We start from the raw sequence: 21069 nt of genomic DNA, 5'->3' as shown, positions 1-21069 counted from the left end.
GTGCCATGCATTTTTCTCTATCTCATTGGGTTGAAAAAGTTTTCATTCATATCTACTATTATTTTCTGAAAACTATGAAATAGACTGTCCTGTATGATCCTTGAGTAGTCACACTCACATATACACGAATTCAGGAATAGGATTAGAAGGAAAAAGATTGACAAGCTTGAAATAACATTCTAACAAAAACCAATAAAATAACTTTTTATTAGCAATTATTGGTGAAATATACAATAATTAGGATATTAATTTAATAAAAACACTTTAACATTAAGAAGCAATTTAACTTGGAGAATATAATACATAGAATAATATTGCCTCAATAACAGACACCAACATAAAATTTTGATAAAAACTCATTTTGTACTACAACTTTGCTATAATAAACTGAAAATTTGAATTGTAGAGACTTACCTTTCCCAATTGTTGATGAAACAAGTTCCCAAACCATTGAAGGTCGCCTTTGATTTTTTACTTATACTTAAGGAAAAAATCAACATCAAAGTGGCATTCAAAAAGGCTTTCAACGCTTTATTAGCGGGCTAATTGTATTATTAGAGCAGCACACATTTCAAAGAATTCCATGGTATGATGACCACTATTCTTATTAGAAAGGGATTGTGTGCTACTTTGAAGTGGAGTAGGAACTGATCCAAGCATGGCAGCTGTATTCATTGGATTGGTTTCAACTTCCTCGGTACTCAAACTTTTGAAATCCAGAAGGTAACTTTTATAATCAACCTGTAAATCATTATCGAATTTTTCAACAACAAATGAAAACATCTACAGATATATACAACATGACCATATTTTTTTCGATATTTGTCACTCAGCAACTTCAACTATTAGTTGAAGTTTTTCCTTGGTCGAATATTTTACATGTTACTTTCTCAAACGATATATCTAAAATAGACCAGTGATTTACGGGATATAAAAAGCAGCTCGCCATCTATTTTGAATGCAAATTTGCATCTTCCTTATTTCAAATGAAACTGTGTATTACTGATACATACTAGGCGACATCAAAGGTTCTGCAAATTCAAGTACTCTTTACAGAGAGTACTTGAGAGAAATTGGAAGCAAACTCAACTGTAGTTCAGTTTTGAGTGTATGACTCCTAAACCTAAAGAAGTCCATAAAATGGGTTTTTTTTCATAGAAATTGGCGCTATGAAAAATCGCTATAAAAACTCCGCGTTTTACAATGTTTTCATACAGTCCTTACAGTTTTATCAGGAATAGAACAGCCAGACTCTTGTTGATCATACATATGCCATTAACCATAGCGAAACTTGATAAAATTTGAAGAGCCATTGTTGGTGGTTCTTATGGATTGATAATATAAAGGGTGTTTCATTTGAAATAAGGAATATTTCGCGAATTTTCATTTACAAGATGTGTCAAGTTGCTTTTCATACCCTATATATATCATAGGTCAACTTCAGATGCATCCTTTGAGGAAGTGACCAATGTACAATATTTGACCAAAATAAATCTCAACAGGACCTAGCATAACTTCATAATTTCAATTATTCTGATATACTCAAAAAAAAAAGGGAACTGAAAATCACAAAAATAGACAACATTTCATCTAGGAACATTAAATCGAAGATATGAAACACCTCTCCGCTGTTGTAGGACTCAATATACATGTTATGCATAAAACTAAAGAAAAACATTTCATTTAAAGAACAGCCGAAAGTGTCAAGTATCATATTTTATAAAGAAAGTCTTTACCTTATAGAGTTGAAGAGACATGAGTACATATTTATCATGAAGAATATTCTTGTGTCTAACACGAACATGATAAGGATTAATCACTTTCCATTCATAATTCAGTGCTTTCATTGCTCGGTAAACCTCCATCATAATGTCACTTGGCTTGCTTTGTGATCGTATACCCAAATGCCATTTGGCTTTCTTAACTGTAGAACCTATAACATGAAGCAGTCAATTCTTTTAAAAATGAATTTAAATTAAATAAGTTCCAGAAAGACGATGCACCCTAAATTATAAATAAAAAAAAGCTCAATGATTTCTTTCATCTACTGGGTGAAAACAACTAGATTAAATTTCAATTCATCGATCCAGGTATTATTGAATTCAATACAAGAGCGGTTTCAACATTTCTGAATTAAAAATTCTGTAGATTGGCTGACTTTGGATGTTTTGTAGGAAATGTAGAAGAGAGAATCATTTTTGATAAAGACATTACCCCTTCCACGTTCTCCAGAAGCTGCATGGTTTGATGCAATGACCCTTTCTCTAAGAGGAGCAATCCTTTCTGGATGTGGTTTTAATGGACTGGATATTCCATCATTAGCAATTGGAGTTGGACTCATGCTAACTGGAGGAGGACTACCAGCAACATAGAAATCTTTGATTTCTGCTTTTGCTGCCTCATCAGCTATACGTTTATTGTCGATAATCAAATGATAAGCTATGGCAAGCTGATCATGAGGATCACCACTGAGCAAAGCATTGTGAACTTCTTTTTCTTTCACCCCAAATTTATCACAAACCTAGAACATGTGAGATATATTCTACGAGCAATTCTGATCTTAATATATAAAAGGAAGTCACAATTTTTTTTATACACCATTTATAATTCAAGATGCACAAGTTTATTATCAAATTTGATTTGTTGGATTTATCTACATCCCAGATATAATAAAAATCAACAAAACTTAGGAAAATTTGATGAGATTCCAATGATTTCAAATTCTAAAAAATTATTGGCAATTTTATGCCAAAAAACTTTGTGGTCAGGCATATCATCATCATTTTTCCACACATGAGAATATTAAATCCAAAACTTCACTTGAACGTTGAGATACATTCAAGGTAAATTCTGCATTGTATGACAGGATATATGTCAGGTCCGTTAGTCCTTCTATGAAGTAATGAAATTTTCCTCAAACTGTACAACATTCATTTTTTTGGCTTATGTATTTCATTAAAATACAATAAAAAAGTTCAATAAATTTTTTATCTGTGTTAAAATATTTTTTTCGCACCTCGTTAATGGCATCTGTGTCAATAACTGAAGAATCCTGTTCAACTGGAGAAGGAAAAAGATACGCTGGGCAATCCTTTTGAAACCACTCATGCTTCTTTATATCCTCAATTGTTGCTCTCTTCATAGGATCGATTTGCAACATCTGACAAAGCAAAGTAACAACTGACGGATTCAAATATTCTGGTATGGGGAATATTCCAGATTTGATTTTGCGAAATAGGGTTGGCACATATTCATCATCAAATGGGAGGGTACCACAAAGCAAAGCATACAAAATGACACCGCAAGACCAAATGTCAACTTCTGGGCCAGCATACAGCTTACCAGAAATAACCTAAAACATAAGATTAACTCTAGCACTTGATTACTTCTTATTTAATTAATATCCAACTACACTGTTTCATAAAACCAAGATGAAATTCTAAAACCATCTTTTTCCATAGAAACTCTTGAACGTGGTTTGAGAATTGTCTAATCCATCTGTTCACATAGCCATTAGTAATATTTCAATTTTTTTTTAGTTAAAAAAATACTCAAATGAAAGGAACAAACCTGTCAAAAGCAGGAATATTAACCAAATTATGTCTGGTTAACTTATTTGCATCTCTTTCATTTTCATTATTGAATTAAAAATTGTCTCTTGAAAAATTTATTCAAAAATAGACTTCTTTGTCACCTAATATACACAAACATACAACAATCAAATAATTACAATATTTAATGAATAATCCTTCCAGTGAGTTCCATATTGAACTTTATAATTAAAATAAATTTATTTTTTATGTGGCCCTGAAATTTTTTGAGATATGAACTTGAGTTATTAGCCTCAACTCACAACAGGTATGTTGATTTTTATCAAATTCAAGGTCAATACCTGATATTACAAAAGAATGTATTTTAATGATTTTCAGAATGTTGGAATTTTTGTGTATAAACAATGATCATTACCTCAGGTGCTGCATAATTGGGAGAACCACAACTTGTTCTTAAAAATTCTCCATCCATCATCATATTAGACAAACCAAAGTCAGCAATTTTCACATGCATGTTATGATCTAGGAGCAAATTTTCAGGTTTAAGATCTCGATGAACAATCATGTGACGATGGCAATAATCAACTCCAGAAATGATTTGTTGAAAAAATCTTCTTGCATCTTGCTCTTTCAGTTTACCATGGTCCACAATATGTTGAAACAATTCACCTCCTGATACATATTCCATGATCATAAAAATGTCGGAAGGAGTACTTATAACTTGGTACAATTTTATTATGTGGGGATGCCGAAAAAGCTTCAGGTTTTGAATTTCTCTTCTGATCTTACCGACAACATCTAAGCTTTTAATCTTTTGACGGTTTAAGATTTTTACTGCCACCTTATGTTTGGTTAGTTGGTGCTCCCCAATTTTTACTTTACCAAATGTTCCTATTCCTAAGGTTTGCCCCAATATATAATGTCCGATTTTTACAATGGGCTGAGCCCCTTGTTGGGCAGAATTTTTGTCACTCATTGAAATTTCAGCCACCACTGGAATAATTTATAGGTTCCGAAATATTGATTTTATACATTTGATTATTGGGTCACTTATAAGGTCGATATTATGCGTTTCAATGGAAAATATTCACTTTCATTTTGAAACGATAAAATTAACTACGATTTACTATTTGTCAGATGTTCATTGTCCACAACCACAGATCTTATTTTTGATCTTTGAATCTGTCAGTTTTTTAGTCATGTGCTATATTGCATAGAGATATTTTTCTTTTTATTTAATATTAAACTAACTTTTCACTACATTTTTCTATTAATTGATTGATTATATAATATATAATATATTTAATTATTTTCAAATTTTTTCCTCTTCAATTTCGCTCATTCGTTCATATTTGGGAATATGTCATTCATGAAGTGCCCAACGTTTAAGCACATAATTTCACATCAAAGAGAAAGAGGTTAATGTTTGTTCACATGTTCTATGATAAAAATTATTGTCTATGATTTGAAATGATATGTGTTTCCCGCGTTTTTTAACGTCAACACAAAAAGTAAACGAAATTCGCGAACACCGGGACTCTGAGATAGAAAAAATATTACGTTACTTGAGAGAGGCATACGATATGAATTTGCAAGATGAACTTGTTGGTTGCTTTGAATTCATCAATTTAAAATTAGAAACCAAAGTTTTAAAAAAATGTATGTGAATATAACCTTATTCAAACTAGTTTATTTGTTGTGCATTTTATTCAGGTGAAGACTTGTGTAATAAATATGATGTTGAACCAGAAGAATTTTGCAATATTTGGTGTGCTTTCGCTGCTTCAACAATGTGTACAGACGCCCCTACTTTGGAAAAGTTAGAAGTAGTCGAGAGGAAAGAATTACAAAAATTGAATAAGGAAAAACCGTTTCCCAAAACCCCAAAAACTAATAGGGTAGAAAATAGAAAGTATCCTTCATTATAAAAAATAGAAATGACCTATAACTCTTTTTTCTGTTCTTGTTCCTTAATTTAATTTAGCAAAGGTGAGGAAAATGAAGACCGGAGTTTTAACGACATGCAAGGATCCCATGTAAGTACACTGAAATAGTTTTTCCTACAATATATTCGAAAAATAATAGTCTACCGTCTACTATAATATTCGTCTTTGTCTCAAAATTCCTTCAAATGATTCAATTGCAATCAAACAAATATGTTGATATTTTTATAGTTTTCTCTCTTTTTTCAATCAGAAATAGAAAAAGATGGGTATATTAACGGATATCGTAACTGTACATCTGCGCAAACAACTTGAAACTTTTCTCAACTTCTCAAGGTTGTTGCTATTTCTCCCTTCTTCGGCGGCCATTGTTAAAAAATCTGTTAAAGACGCTTCACTTTGGTTCCTAAGACGCTACGAAAAAGGCAACAAGCTGTTTTAAAATTCAAATTTTAAATAAGTCATTACCGGCTTTTTGTTCAATCGCCCAATCTACGCATCTATTACTTATCATTTCTGTGTTGTCGTGGTGATGTTTTGGTGAAAATTGTGTAAACAAGGATTTCCAATTTGAAACTCTGCAAATTACCAATCGGTCCAGCACAAGGTTAAATCAGTTTTGTCTTTGTTACAAGATTTTGGGAGATGTAGTGTTACTTTGAGTGGGTTTGGGTCTAGAATTCTCTTACATTTGACGAAGTGACTAGATCCACACTCATTAAAAGTGATTCTTGAATATTCTAGTACTAGAGTACCAGAAAAACAACATTTTTCCGAATGGTCTGCACCATCGAGTATTTCAGAAAGGCGATGTTGGTCTAGTTCATGTATTTTTTGAAACCATGACTAGATCCATACTCGTCTATTTGAGATGCTTCTTTCATCGTATCTTTTTAGATTTAAAAAATGGGAAAATTTTTCTGCAGACGGAATTTTATCTGTTCAACTACAACTTTGAATGGTATTCTCAAGCAGATTCCAAGAACACTGTACTCTCTTATAAAATGCTGACAAATATACTTTTATCATGTATACTGTTTTTTATTTGTAGATAAGAGTCAGAAGTATTGAATTTCTGATTACATTCGTGTTACTGGGTATGAATTTTCAATTGGGCAATTCTGGTTTCAATGTGTTCTAAAAATCTAAAATCTCTCATAGAAAGCTTCGAATAAAGTGAAGAATTTTGTCCATAGGAAGGGCTTGTACTTGGAAGTAAGTATTTTAATATTGCATCTTGGCAAGTTTTGTTGAAGTTTTATTGGTTTATTGTTTATAGTTAAAAAAAGATGTTTTTTATGTTTGCATAAAAAACTTCGAATTCTCTTCCAATTATACCTGCAAATCTGAAATTTAATTCAACAATAGTAGACCTGTATATAATAAAACATTTATAATCTAGTTATGCAAATAGGTAATTACTAATTGCGCGGTTTTTCTACCCCAAAGAAAACGTAGTTTTATTTGCGCATATCAAAAATACAGTGTTTTTAGCGGTTTTAAAATTTAAATTTTTCTATCGATGGAAGCAAGAGCTCAATAGTGAAGTATGTACTATATTTACTCTAGATTTCACAAGGTGAAGAATTTCTTGATCCGCAATGATAACAAAAAAAATTGAAATTGGCTACTTATATTTCAGTGGGTATACATATTACCACGGCCTTTTAGAAGGCCGTGATATTACTGTGAAAAGTAATAAAAAAAGGTTGAAGCTGGCGATTCCCAATTTTCGAATAGGTTTCGAAATGTACATCGCCATCTTTTTAAGTATAAGGTCGTTCTTATTAGCAAAAAGACATATCATCGCCTTCTGTGACAAAACCAATGGGTAAGGATGCATATTATTATTCACGACTTGCAAAACAAAATCGATGGCAAAATAGCAAAATTCATGCCACTAACGAAAAAATAAAGATCCGTTCTAAATTATTATTTATATACCAGAAAAGAGTACCAACCCAAACCCAGTATTTTCTTTCATCAAACTTCCGCATAAAAAACGTCATTATACAAGATTTGTCCAAAAACGTTAATGCACTATGTCTAGATGAAAGGTAGATATTACCAGTCCTGTAATCTCTGTACAAGACTCCATAAAGAATTCCATTGTCGTAGAAGAGTTTTCCGTCTATGATAAACAATTTGCGGCTGCGGACAATTTTTTTAGAGTTCACTGATCCTGCATTATGGAAACGCAATATTGTCATGTTCTAACGACACAAGAGTTGAAAATGTTATAATGCTCAACCTCGGCCACCCATGACATCTTTACAGATGTCTCCAACCGTTAAAATAGAAAAAAGATGCTTAAGGTCGTTCAATCTATCTAAAAACCTTTAGAACATTAGCTTTTTGTTCTCTAGGAGTTACTTGGATAAGTCCAAGTAATCAATGAAATTGCGTTTGATTTATTGATTGGGTGAAAAATAAAATAAGTCGACATGTGTAGGTTTTTTCCTGAATCAATCAATATCAATTTTCGTATCTTTGAAATACGATAAAACATGAACCTGATCCTATGGGTTATATGCGACTCCTCCCGTACTTCATAGAACTTCATATAGTTGATCACCTAAATTAAAACTTGAAATGTATCTGAAACGACAAATATATATTTGTCATATTTCCCAGCTTCTATTAATGGAATAAAATAAACTGCTTATTGGACAGAGGAACATTAGGCTTGTTCGTAGAGTGGTTCACAACGGTTGTGAACTGTACAGAGCATGCGCAAATGGATTTTCGCTACCCTTAAATGGAATTGCGCTTGCTCTGTACAGTTCACAACCGTTGCAAAGTACTCTACGAACAAACATAATATTTTGCTTCCTCTTTGTTCCTGCTTTGTGCTATACAGGGTGTATCTAAATCACACCGAAAAAATGAAAGGAGTGATTCTTTGAAAAAAATTAAAGTGAGTATTTGGTATGAAATTTTTTGAAAAATCTCGCGCCCCGGAAAAGTTACATCCCTCAGAAGATTGAAGATAAACGAATAAAATTGTCTTTCTCTTTTATATTTTCCCTGTGTATATTAAACTAAATGACAGTGTGCACAATCCTGATGTCGGTATTGTTATTTTTATGATTGTCATTGCAAAGCACAAACTTCTCGATATCAAGGCAAAATATCCTCGCGTTAGCTCATCTCTTTGAAAATGCATTGCATTTTTTCTCGTAAATGCTTAATGCGAAAAAACTCGTAAGAATAAAAAAGTAAGTTTTTACATGAATTAGGCTTTTCAGCCATGTTCTTTTACAAGGAAAATTTTCATCAAAAAAAAAGTTGTGTGCATACATCGGGGTTGAAAAAATTCCAATATTAGTACCATCTAATTTCATTGACAAATAATATTTACCAAGTTTTGTGTCGTTAGCTTAATATAATATATGTATACGGGGAAAATAAAAAAAACAACTTTTTTGCTAACTTTCGGAAGAATGTAACTTTTCCAGGAGGAGATTCTTCAAAAAATTTCATACCAATTCCCCACCTTAATTATTTTCACCACAGAATTTCCCCTTACATTTTATTCAGATGAACCCTGTATATGTTTTTTAAGTTTTTATCTTGTAAGGGTTATTAACAAGAACCAAGAACGATATTCTATTGATTGAAAATTTTCAGAAATTCTCGAACGATGAAATTGAAAACAAAAATGGAGTGAATGCAGCTGAACTACCTGGGGAAGAATTTATTGACGAATTAATAGAAAGTCAATTGGGCAGGTAATATTTTTTATTTCGTTAGGCGCAGTTGAAAAATCAAACACTGAATATCTTTACAGCACACAAAACGCGACAAAATATGCCGATAGAGCAAATGCTCTCCGTCCAAAGTTACAAGTTGGAAAAGGTGAAGACTTCCAAATTGATACTGGAAAAATTGTACCAATATCACTCTACTGTCAAGAAAAACCACTTACTAGCGATGTTAAATACATGTATGAAGTATTGGGACAAAAAATTACTTGTCTGAATAGTGTAGCGAATTGGATTGGAACAAATATTGCTAAAAGAAATAATTGTTTGCTTCATAGTGACGTTGTCACGAAAAATTATATTGTAAGTACCTAATCAGTTTTTTCATGGCTTTGTTCATATTCATTTTGAACAATTTTCTTCTAACTTTGATTGGGAAGCATTCAGCCTTGTGTATTCAGGAGGAACAGTTTTGCTGTATGATATACATAAAGGGCGGGCTTTTGTAAGCGAAACAGACGAGATAACAGATGGAATGAATTTATTCCAAAAAAAATCTCTGACACAATTTTTTATTCGAGGGGGGCGAATTGAGGGATCGAATTGACAACCGTAACGCTTCAACCCTAGGTATTAAAAATCACACCCCTAAATTTTGAATAAAGAAGATGAGGTATATTATATACCTCATTTGAAAGACCTTGGTTCAGCATATTTACTTTTTTTCATTTAATCCCTCGGGTTTTCCTAGTGTTTCAGTGATATTTTTATGATTATATTGATTGGCGAAGGAAGGAGTTTGAAGAAAAATAATGTTAGATGTCCGAGGGTAAACTCAGGGAGGCTTCAATGAAAAACCGATTGATCAATTTTCAGATTCGCCTGTAGGATGAAAATAGTGAAACCACGAAATATTCAAACAGTTCCGCGTGAATTTTTTTTCGCTGTAGATATTTAATGGAAATTCCTAGAAAATTCTGCTACAAAAACTGTAGACAATTAAGCTTCAAGAGTATTATTTCTACCAGTCTAACAAATCGGCAGATCGGGCCTTGCATTCTTGGTCAGTAAATTGAACCCAACCCAAAGATCAACAAAAGCATTAGGAGCTTACAACAGTATGGCACCAGCTTACAGCAGGATTGGCGCTTGCACGCTGGTGCCCTATTAGAGACCTATCTTGGCTTGTTGACAGACAGTTCCAAAACTACGGCAGCAGACCTAGAATCAGCAAGTCATCGAGCTTAGGTCTACATAGAACCTGATGTGCACCTGTTGTAAAATAAGCTCAACAATCGAATCAAAATTTTTCATCAAGCCGCTCTGATAGCACTTAGAGAGAGAATCTGAAACTGCCAGCCTAACCTAGCTGTGAAAAATGCCCTTGTCTGGATCCAAATGAGTCCGGCCTCACAAGATAATGAAGAGGCGGATAGATTGGCACCTAGTTTGCTGGAACCCTACCTAATAACATGCTATCATTGACAGAATGAGGAATACTGTTTTTATCAACTCCATTGAGGCACTCTTGAGTTTTATTCAAAGAAATTTCGAACCTCAACAAATATAGAACGGAGATCGCTTAAGCCAAAAATATGAGCACTAGTAGTGTCACCGCAGGCTGAAAGCTAGCTCATACGTGTAGAATTGGAATGGTTTACAATCATGCAAATAATCTTGGAATGTTAAGGAGTTGATATAATAATCGCATTCGAGTCTGGGGAGGGTAAGATGTTTTGCCATTCATTCATGAGTAATTATTTCTGAAAAATGGAGAATTTTAATAATTTGGAACCCTTCCAGGACATGACCTCCGTGACACCTCTCGCTGTATTTGCCCTTGAAGCCTATATAGTTTTAATTCCTCACCAATTTGGTCCTATAATTCTTTTTTTATAAATGAACGATGTTATGTTCAATGAGTGTAAGAATAAAATTTGTATTTAAAATTATGTATCTGGGTTTCAATTTTGCATCCCAGATATTGATGACGTATCATAAAGTCTCGTTCTCATAACTTCGTACGTTCCCACTTTTGCAAGTGGGACACTCTGGGATAGTTAAATCGTTGACTGCGACAGAAAAGTGGGTGGTTAGGGAAAATCGCATATAGTTGTTTTTTATTGGTTTTGAAACTGTCGCTCGCGAGAACGAGGCTGAAGAAGCATCAGTTTCGCAATTTCCCTGTATCATATTTAATTTATCATAGGGAGGCGTGACTTATTTTCAGTGTTGAAGTCTAAAAGGTTGAGAACCGCTGCCATACAGGAAAAACCGACAAACTTATCCTTGAGCTAGAGCTTTGTCGTTTTATATAGCTCTTCAGGGTCCTTGCTGGTTTGCGGACGGCTCCAGAACCAAACTTGGTTCCGGAGCTGGAGTATACGGTCGCAGACCGATGGCTGAGTCCAGCCTTCTTCAGTCTGACTAGGTTAGCGACAGCATTTCTGGTGGAAATTTTCGACAGTCACCTTCTTGATAGTGGGTGCAAGGGAAGGTCAACAAAACATGAATTGCGATCAAATCTATTGCAAGGATGAATGCAGTTAAAGGCACATGTATTCGAGTGCAGATCCGTCCCCTTCCAGTATGGAGGGTGTAACAGACTGAAATTCATCTGGGTGTCTCGGTACACTCAGGCTTCAAAGACAACGAGATAACAGATACTCTGGCTAAAGAAGACGAGAATGAAACGGTTATTGGTATAGAACCAGCTACTAACGTTTCATAGTGTCTCTACTCAGAGCATCCTCGACGAAATCCTCTGCAATCTTTGTCTGGAGAACAAAACTATGTAGCATATCCTTTGTGGTGGCCCGGAGTCAGACAGGGTCTGGGTATGGACTCTTGGTTATCTAAAGTTGGGCCTGTAGGAGCTCAGGATCTCCCCCTTTGGCATAATCTGAGGAAAATGAGACAGGATTGGAGCGCACGTCGATGAGCTTGTTTGTGTCACAATAGTTGAGGGGACAAATCTGGAACTAACACGCCCAACAAACTGTAACTGTAAGAGCTTTGTTCAAAAGGTGGATCTGCTGAAGAATGAAAGATTTGGGCTGAGTCACAACTCCCGCAAAATACATATCAGTAATCATGTGTTTAAAAACCAGCTTATCAATTTCAGGGTCCGATAATCACACATGGCAGAATTTTCAATGATGATGAAGGCCAACTGAACATGCAATCTATAATGCTGGAAGGAACAGGTGAAGTGAATTATGGTCAATGTGTCCATTTGAACATCGATAAAGTACCAGGTACAGCCTTGTTTCCTGGACAAATAGTCGTAGTAAAAGGAAAGATGTTGAATGGCGACAAACTGATTGCTGAAAATTTGTACACTGATGCCACTTGTGATTTACCTCCTAATCCTGCGGTAACTGAAGGTAGGGGCTATCATGAAAAATGACTTGATCACTCCAAAAGATTCTATTATATAATGAAAGAGGAATTAAGAGTTACCATAAGGTTTGCACCCGCCAAAACTCTACAACCTACGTTATGGGAAAAATGATTTTTTATTATCTCGAATTATTCTTCAGGTCGAGTAAAAACTAAACACCCCTATCTAAATTTTTCTATGCTTTTGGTACTGTTCAAAAACTACCGCTGATATAGCTTTCGTATATAGAGACTAATCGACCAATTTCTAATGGACTGTCCCTATAAGCCATAAGCGATAAGGAAATATTGTCATGCCAAATGCGTTAACAATATCCTGGAAATATTTTAGAATTTGGCTTTTTATTCGATGATTTTCGCATATCTACAACGCATTCTAATAGGAATGTGAAGTTAAAAGCATTTTTAGCTATTACCAAAGAGTCTAATCAAAATATGCCTTTTTTACCCCCACTTTAAATTTGTAGATGAAGAAACTTAATTGTATTATTTGGTTTCAAGATCCATTACGAATAATAGCAGCTGCTGGACCTTTCACACTCGATGAGAACTTGAACTACGACACAATGAGAGATCTTTTGAACTATGTATCAACCAAAGAACCCCATGTTCTCATTCTAATGGGTCCCTTCATAGATGAGAACCACCCTATAATATCTAAAGGAGATATAGCGGAATCATTTGATGTTTTTTTCGAGACCCTTATAGAAAGTATATCTGTTGCACTTCAAGACACAAACATTCAAATAGTCGTGATATGTTCTTCGAAAGATGTGCATCACTATAAGGTTTATCCAACACCTCCCTATAAACTGAGGGAGAAATACAAAAATGTGAAAGTTTTCCCTGATCCTTGTATATTGAGAATCGACGATTTAATAGTGGGTGCAACCACTACTGACATAATGTATCATATTGCCAAAGAAGAAGTTGTAACGTAAGTTGATTTTATTTTGATGATATATGCTCTAATCCTCAAATAATGCATCAGATGTCGATTGAAAACCTTTAATATTCTATAAAGCTTTTCAATTTATGAATTAGATATTTGATGTTTATATCTTTCTTTGTCAAAAATTATCACAATGTTATGAAAATAGTCTGAGTTGTAACTAATTTATGCGCACTTATTACATCACTATTATTTGTTTTCACAATTGCACCACTGGAGATCGTAAAGACTTTTTTTTCGAGCATTCCAGAGCGCGTATTAGAGCTATGTTCTAGAGGCTTGTGGAATGCTGTACTCGCGTTACCCAGTTGACGCGTGAATGAAGTCCGGCCTAAGTTCGTTACAATATGTATTTCTTTCTACACCTCTTCTATATTTTTATTAATATTTTTTTTAAATTTTATATTTCAGCACTAAGAACAGTGAGACTCTAGCTCGTTTACCTGCCCATATTTTGCAGCAACGATGTTTTTATCCATTGTATCCACCAAGTAATGAAGTAAATGTTTGCTATCAGTTCTTGGAATCTTATGGAATGATGGAATGTTTACCGCATTTGTTATTTTTACCATCTAAATTCAAAACATTCGCTAAGGTGATTAGATTTGTTTGCATCCTTCAATATGTAAGAAAGAGGCAACCTAGTCTTCTTCATATTCAATTTTAGTATTATACAGGGTGTTTCACGCAGTATCCACTACTAGACGTATCTAGAGAACCTAATGAAATTTTTTTATGCATCATCATGATTGTCGGTCTCTATTCAACTAAAATATTCTCCTCTGGATGGTACTGTCGGTTATACCGGAAGTTGAGCCAAACATTATTATTTCAAATGCGACACTCCATATTTTATTACCTTTTTGGGATTCGCCACTAAATTTTAATTACGGTTTATTTGTACTTCCCCATACCCAACCTTCATAAGGTTCTGAAGATATTTGACCTAAAGATAACTTCCTACTAACCAAAGTCACCAAATAGACTTATGGTGAATAAAAAAATGTAACAAAATATGCAGTGTCCGATTTGGAATAACAAAGTTTTGCTCAAATAGCGGCAATCCATTCATGATCCACGAATTTTCGAAAAAGAAATCTTATTCGGTTCTCTAAAGATATTTCTGGTATGTGAAACAGCCTGTATATTATATTGGTATAATATTAATAATTTTTATTATGGCAGAATATCCAAGGATGTGTTGTTATGAATCCGGAAAGGTTAACCAAAGGAAACACTGGAGGAGCATTTGCTGATATCACAATCCTACCAGGCACAACTCCTATTGTAGAAAGATTGAATTGTAAGATACTGAATATTTGAATAAAATTAGAAAGATTATTGTATTCCTCAATGAATATTTTCCTAATACACAACTGTCATTACAATCTGTATTTATTTTTTATTCAGTTTGTGTCAGTTTAATGTCATATTTTTATGTTAATTGAAGGTAGTATTTTATATTTTTTACAAGATATATCCACAAAATCAAGAAACGGACTATTGTTACGAACCCTGCTGTAGGTATTATTCCTATCAGTCAAAATGTTGCACACGACCTTGCCCATGTTGTTGTTGCTGCACCTGGGTCTGCATACTTCTGTTTATTCTATTCATTCTTATTTTAATGGGTAAGTATATCTATATACCATTCTAAAATTATTGTTATTGTTTTTTTCCATGCCGTATTGAACAGATTGAGTGAAAATTGATGATCACATGTCTAGTTGTTAAAGAGAGCTTCGAAAATTTGTTGAAAATTCTGCAGTTTCAATGAAGGATGGGAGATGATTACTCTTACTGATATTAGAACAGCATAATCAGTATTGAATATATTATAATTAAGAATCACAAATAATTTGTGGCGAGCTTTGAACTTTATATTTCTTTCGAAAATACAAATGAAGACAGCAAGGAAAAAGGTAGTGGTTTGTAGGACAGGCCCAGCCCGTCGAAAGAGTCAAAAATTAATGGAGTAACCAAGTTACCCTATACCAGGTGGTTTTTCCTAAGTTGAAACAGTCAAAAATCTCGAAATGAAACATCCTAAGGAAAAATGTTTCAAATGAAAAGATTGTGGTTTGGAAGGGGAAGTCCAATTATGCATACATTTCCTCCGCTCTAGAGCGAGGAAGGGGAGGTCAACTTTGAAATATCAAATAGGAACCCAGGTTTTTATTGCAGATTCGTATTTTCCGGGTAAAAATTCATAAAAATTTCAATTTTTTAGGGGGGGGGGGGGAGGTATTGGAAGAATTTTAACCATAAGTGGACTGCTCACTCGAAACCAGAAACTTTTATTCATAACATATTTCCATAGAATGTTCCCCACATGGTATTGATGATCAGGAGTATGATGTAACACAACCAACTGGCACATAAAGAATGTTTTTTCAGCACTTAGAATTTTAAGGATGGTAAAAAATATTTACTACAGAGATTGTATCCATTATATTTTCGATTCATTTGAACAAATATATGATTATCACTGATTATATAGCACAATGTAGTTTATTTGTGTTTGCTTGCCCAAAAATGTAGTCGATTTCAGCATGCCCGCACCACAGCCTTCTTAAACACTGTTAAGAGGGCTGTGCCCGCACCCTAGTTGCGCCTACGCTTGGCACACATAGGCTACGCCCAAAGATTATAATCTATAATTATAGATAGATAATCTTTGGGCTATGCCTATGTTTGAATGATTGTTTTCAACTTGCGGGCGTACTGAAATCGACTAAATTTTCTGGCAAGCAAACACAAATAAACTACATTGTGCTGTATAATCAGTGATAATCATATTTTTTTCGAATGAATCGAAAATATAATGGACCCCGATCTCTGTAGCAAATAATAATATTTTTTTACCATCCCTAAAATTCCAAGTGCTGAAAAAACATTCTTTATATGCCAGTTGGTTGTGTTACACCATACTCCCGATCACCAAATACAGAAAATCTACCCAAGAATGTTTTAATGTACCTTTTTCTAATTATTCAGGTCTTCTTAAGGGAATTATTGGACTTCTTTATTGTTCATGCGTAGGAAGTTGGGGACTTAATATGCTCATTGACCTTCCAAGACCTTTGCCAAGTTATCAAGAGCCATGTCTAGCATGCAGAGAGGTAGTGTATGATGAAGCGGGATGGCCAGTCCATCCTGATACGGGCGAACGGACAGTCAAAGTTCTTACAAGGTAAATAAAAAAAACTAATAAATTCTTCTGGATAGTCAAGCGCGATAGGCGAGTTGAGCATATGAATCGGTAACTTATTGTGAACTATTCACAGTATCTTGTGCAAACATTTTGTTGCGAAAAAGATTATCACACAGTAGGTTATTTGAAAATCTGCTTGTGCGGTACAACCTATCAGACAAGGCGGAAAATGAAATATTAAAGAAAAGCTGTGCTTTCTCGCTGACACACCAACTTGAATTCCCGCTGACATGATCTACCTGGACTTCTCAAAGGCTTTTGGTCGCGGGTCCCACAAACATAACCCTTTGAAGTTGAAGAGCCTGGACATTTGTGGTTACCTTATGTTGCTTGAGGCTTTTTTTTATGGAAAAGTCTTCCGAGTTCGTGTTGGTAACTCAATATCGTCTGCTATAGGGGTTTCCCAGGGTTCTGTTCTGGGCCACATCTCTTTCTGCTCTTCTAGTCAAAACTATCGGTTGTGGTGAGATCATATTGCCTTCTATTTGCTGATGATGCCAAAAGTTAGTATCGATAGTAGCAATCTACTATCGAAGTCAGTAGCTCTCGATGATTTTTGGCGGTCCAATAGGTACCCTTGCTGCTTCCCCCTGGATAAATGTGGGGTCCTACATATGGAATCTCAGTCTATCTTTTTGTCGTCATCACTGAGGATCTGTCCTGGCCAGAGCATATATAGCAGCTATTTCCAACAGAGCCAAGAGAATGATATTCCTTATAAAGAAGACTTGGACGTTGTGATCCTCGTACTTGGCATACTCTACACCACATTTATTTGGCCCCTCCACAAATATGCCTGTCCAGTAGAGGCTCTGGTGCTGACTCGAGATTCGTCTGGAGTCTACCCAGCGAAGAAGGCCTATATATGAGAAGGGTGTCTGGGGAGTACCGAATACTGTATGGCGGAAGGAACCGGCCATACTACGTTGAACATTCATAAAAACTGAAATTCTTATTCATTGGTCATAAGCTACTTAAAATAAACATATTCCTATATGAAGACTCATTGGCTTGGTATCTATTACTCAATAATATATTTTAGGCACACTGAGTTTTTCCTGAATGTTATATTCTTTATTGCTTATCCACTTGCAATACTTTTGAAGTTGCTAGAGATGACATGCTGCATAAGAAGCAGTTCTAGAAGTGATGAAAAGCTTGCCTACAAACAAGTTAATGTTATCAAAATGATGGAGGGTTGTATTTGCCCATATCAAGTAAGAATTTTTTTTTTATTTGACTTGGCAACTCGCTTACGTTTGACAAATTTGCATTATTATCATATTTATATTTTTTTCGATGTTGCGTAATATTAGAATATTCATTTCAGCCACAGAAAACAGGACCAGTGATGGATATTTATCAAGAAGGAGATTGCAGAGAAGATAAAGATACAGCATATGTTGTTGAAATTCTCAAAGAAAGCAAGCATTCTCTAGGGGGTTCATTTTGTGGATTTCATTGAAGAAAATCGATACCTTCCTCTACTTCCTTATTTATTTTGAAAAACTTCAAATAAAAATATGTTAATTTATTAAGTGGATAAAATAGATTTATTATTCTAAGCTTTTTTTAATGGGCATTTTCCACAACTAAAATATGTAATATAGTTATATGATGAGAACTTAACAGAGATTCATCCTGTTGGCAGATAGCGATCACGAGATCGTAAAATTGGTATATCTTGTGCGAGCTAACACTAAACTGGAATTCGAAAGTACACTTCCATAAAAAAATTTTGGTTGATCATTTAGGGCTTATTTAATAACTTCTGGCATATTGATTCTGATAATTCTGATTGCTCATGAAGTGAACTGCAACGTTCTAGTAATTAATGTTATATGGATCAACTGTATCAAAGATTCTGACCAATATTTTCTAAACTTACAGATTTTTTCATTATAAAAAGCAAATTTTGTTCAAAATTCACATATCTGACGAAAAAAGAGATAATAATCTTTTTGAAGATTTGGAAAAAATTTAAACCAATAATTTACACAAATTTCTATGGGTCTCGTAACTGTACAAGCACGTAGTCCATTGGTTCTCAAAGTGGGCATTTCAGAGTGCAGTAGAAGAGAGATTGGGGTGGCATATAGTCTGAGGAAGGCAAAAAACGTACTCAATTAAAGCTGATTAAAATTGCGAAAATTAACGTATTTGTAGCCCGGGTAGAAACTTCCCAGTAAGAAGTATATGTGAAGAATTGATGACAAATGAGGAATAAGAAATTTAAATTCGAGTCAGTGCAAAGAATTTTAGCTCTAGAAGCCAATTCCACTACTGAACCCAAGATAAGGATGCATTCTCAAACGATCAAACTATAGAAGATGGCTTTGATTAAATTTCCTGAACTTCTGGTAAATACATAAAGAGATAAGAACAAGAGTGATACAGGTACGAAAAGCAATCAGCTGTCTGAATCTTCCGGAATAAGAATATTACAATTATTCAATCCATGTATTCTGTCGGCTATTGGTTTTATGTGGGTTTTTTCATAAAGGTACTGGCCAGAGGGATTGTTAAGTGGAACGATGGTAAGTCCTCTGCTGTTCAACCTGACCCCTAGACTTTATTACAGGAGACATCAGAAACCAGCACCATGGTCGATACTGTATGCTGTTGATGTAGGCGAATCACTGTATGAAGTTCAGTTCGACCTAACAGCATGGTAGGAGTCCTTAGAGAGACGAGGGCTAAGAGTTAGTAGAAAAAAGACCGAGTTTACGTACTGTGACTTCTCCGGTGTAGACAGAGATATTGTTTCATGCCCACATATCAGACCTCTTAATAGGGTCGAAGAATTTAAATACCTTGGCTCCATTGTTGCGCCAAAAGACTCTGTAGAAAAAGACATACAAAACCGAATTCAGACCGCCTGGTTGAAGTGGAGATCCCTGTCTGGTGTACTGTGCGATGCACTTATGGAAACGTATATAAGAGAGGAGTAAGACCTGCTCTTTTATACGGGTACCAGTGTTGAGCGATGAGAAAAAAAGTGCATACCACAGAAATAAAGATGCTACGCTGGTCTGGTGGAGTCAATAGACTGCCAACTCACCATCGCCTTCCAAAGGCTGTATCTTGGAAGGGAGGTCGATTTCGAAAAAAATTTACAGAAACTACCCCTGCTTATTTTCATCAAGGAATCATATCTCTAAGTCCTTCGCATTTGTTTACAGACAACCTGTATATCCATATACACGTATCAGATACCTGAATTCTACTGTTTGTTTTAGTTGTGTGTAAAGATTTTTATAGATCTTGTGGTTTGTGGCCTGCTTAATGATTTCCTGTGTTTGTTGATTATTTGATGTGTAAACGAGTGTTAGTCATTAAATAAACAACGTTTACGCACTACAGTATTTTCAGTCAATAGGGAATACTCCTTCCGACGAAAATGATGTATTTTTTATAAAATATCTTCGAAACGTCACATTTTGAAATAACCATTTCAACCGTTTCCCAAAAAAAATTATTTTGAACACTTAAAAATGAAAAATAAAAATGGGTATATAAAATTTAAAGCGTTTAATTTCAATTGCACAAGTTGGCAACATCGACTGAAATATATCTCGATAATAAAGGACAACAAATACATTATCTTGATGAGATAGACAGATGGCTGTCTATGAAGTCTGCGACGAACGAGGAAAGTCGTAAAATTTTACGGGATTTTTACGGCCAGTTGCAGTTAAGGCTCGCCAGTAAGTACGCGCCTGTAAATCAACAGCAGTTATTTTATAAACAAGCTGATGGGGCATTGTTCTTTTTATTTTCTAGTAGGCGCTGTTGCCAAATCGTAAACTTGAAACCGAGCGATTTAAATTTTAAAACCCCATATTTACAGAATGATTTTGAATAGTTTCCGCGGTGCATTTGAAAAAATCATGAATGAAACTCTTAATTATACAGTTTAAACTTGCATATGCAGTGATAACCTAAATTGAGGAGAATTCCCCATTGAGCTTGACCTTGCCAGTCGATACATAATCACCCTTCAAATCTGCATTGAACATAATGAGGGCTATCGCGTGTGAATTCGCCACAAGGGGAAGACAATACAAAATACAGGATAAGTTGCGAGTTCAAAATATGGCATTAGCAGCGTTGGTGGGCGAGTTTGATATCTGGATGTGAGGCCGCACTGGGCGTTAATTTGAACAAGCGCAAGTTCCCGATTTCATTAGTATTTTTCATTTATCATTAATTTCGTAAAAAACTCACAACACTGATTACGCCTCGAAATAAGCGGGAGAACAAGCTGAAATTATGCTATAACTACAATCAAAGAAATATCATA

General features: G+C 34.7%; 3 protein-coding genes across 3 annotated transcripts; 2 read left to right on the top strand and 1 right to left on the bottom strand.

Annotated features, from left to right (window-relative positions):
* Positions 1-187: 187 nt before the first annotated feature.
* LOC123306566 (5'-AMP-activated protein kinase catalytic subunit alpha-2) lies at positions 188-4717 on the bottom strand. The gene is made up of 5 exons (XM_044888618.1): positions 3967-4717; positions 3017-3352; positions 2215-2521; positions 1737-1924; positions 188-741 (listed from the first exon to the last, which is right to left on the bottom strand). The coding sequence occupies exons 1-5, from the start codon at positions 4525-4527 to the stop codon at positions 535-537; spliced, it is 1599 nt and encodes a 532-aa protein (XP_044744553.1). The 5' UTR covers positions 4528-4717; the 3' UTR covers positions 188-534.
* Positions 4718-5048: 331 nt separating this feature from the next.
* Positions 5049-14906, top strand: LOC123308037 (DNA polymerase alpha subunit B). Its single transcript, XM_044890561.1, has 9 exons — positions 5049-5210; positions 5265-5463; positions 5536-5587; positions 9125-9225; positions 9285-9561; positions 12323-12584; positions 13102-13537; positions 13964-14147; positions 14738-14906. The coding sequence occupies exons 1-9, from the start codon at positions 5135-5137 to the stop codon at positions 14873-14875; spliced, it is 1725 nt and encodes a 574-aa protein (XP_044746496.1). The 5' UTR covers positions 5049-5134; the 3' UTR covers positions 14876-14906.
* Positions 14907-14979: 73 nt separating this feature from the next.
* LOC123308038 lies at positions 14980-18329 on the top strand. The gene is made up of 4 exons (XM_044890562.1): positions 14980-15183; positions 16550-16745; positions 17809-17983; positions 18097-18329. Exons 1-4 carry the CDS (start codon positions 15180-15182, stop codon positions 18229-18231), a joined length of 510 nt encoding a protein of 169 aa, XP_044746497.1. The 5' UTR covers positions 14980-15179; the 3' UTR covers positions 18232-18329.
* Positions 18330-21069: the final 2740 nt, after the last annotated feature.

Source organism: Coccinella septempunctata, chromosome 2 (genome assembly GCF_907165205.1).
Source record: "Coccinella septempunctata chromosome 2, icCocSept1.1, whole genome shotgun sequence".
Taxonomy (NCBI): domain Eukaryota; kingdom Metazoa; phylum Arthropoda; class Insecta; order Coleoptera; family Coccinellidae; genus Coccinella; species Coccinella septempunctata.
The sequence above is the reverse complement of the archived record's forward strand: the minus strand, read 5'-3'. Positions and strand labels throughout refer to the sequence as shown.

Bases quoted from the DNA above. Each gene is read 5' to 3' on its own strand.
- LOC123306566 (XM_044888618.1), bottom strand. From the start codon at position 4,527: ATGAGTGACAAAAATTCTGCCCAACAAGGGGCTCAGCCCATTGTAAAA. The intron at 1,925-2,214 runs GTAATGTCTTTA...TAGGTTCTACAG, and splicing joins TTCTGGAGAACGTGGAAGGG to TTAAGAAAGCCAAATGGCAT. The intron at 742-1,736 runs GTAAAGACTTTC...AATGATTTACAG, and splicing joins TGTCTCTTCAACTCTATAAG to GTTGATTATAAAAGTTACCT.
- LOC123308037 (XM_044890561.1), top strand. From the start codon at position 5,135: ATGAATTTGCAAGATGAACTTGTTGGTTGCTTTGAATTCATCAATTTA. The intron at 9,562-12,322 runs GTAAGTACCTAA...TATCAATTTCAG, and splicing joins TTGTCACGAAAAATTATATT to GGTCCGATAATCACACATGG. The intron at 14,148-14,737 runs GTGATTAGATTT...TTATTATGGCAG, and splicing joins AATTCAAAACATTCGCTAAG to AATATCCAAGGATGTGTTGT.
- LOC123308038 (XM_044890562.1), top strand. The intron at 16,746-17,808 runs GTAAATAAAAAA...AATATATTTTAG, and splicing joins ACAGTCAAAGTTCTTACAAG to GCACACTGAGTTTTTCCTGA. The intron at 17,984-18,096 runs GTAAGAATTTTT...TATTCATTTCAG, and splicing joins GTTGTATTTGCCCATATCAA to CCACAGAAAACAGGACCAGT.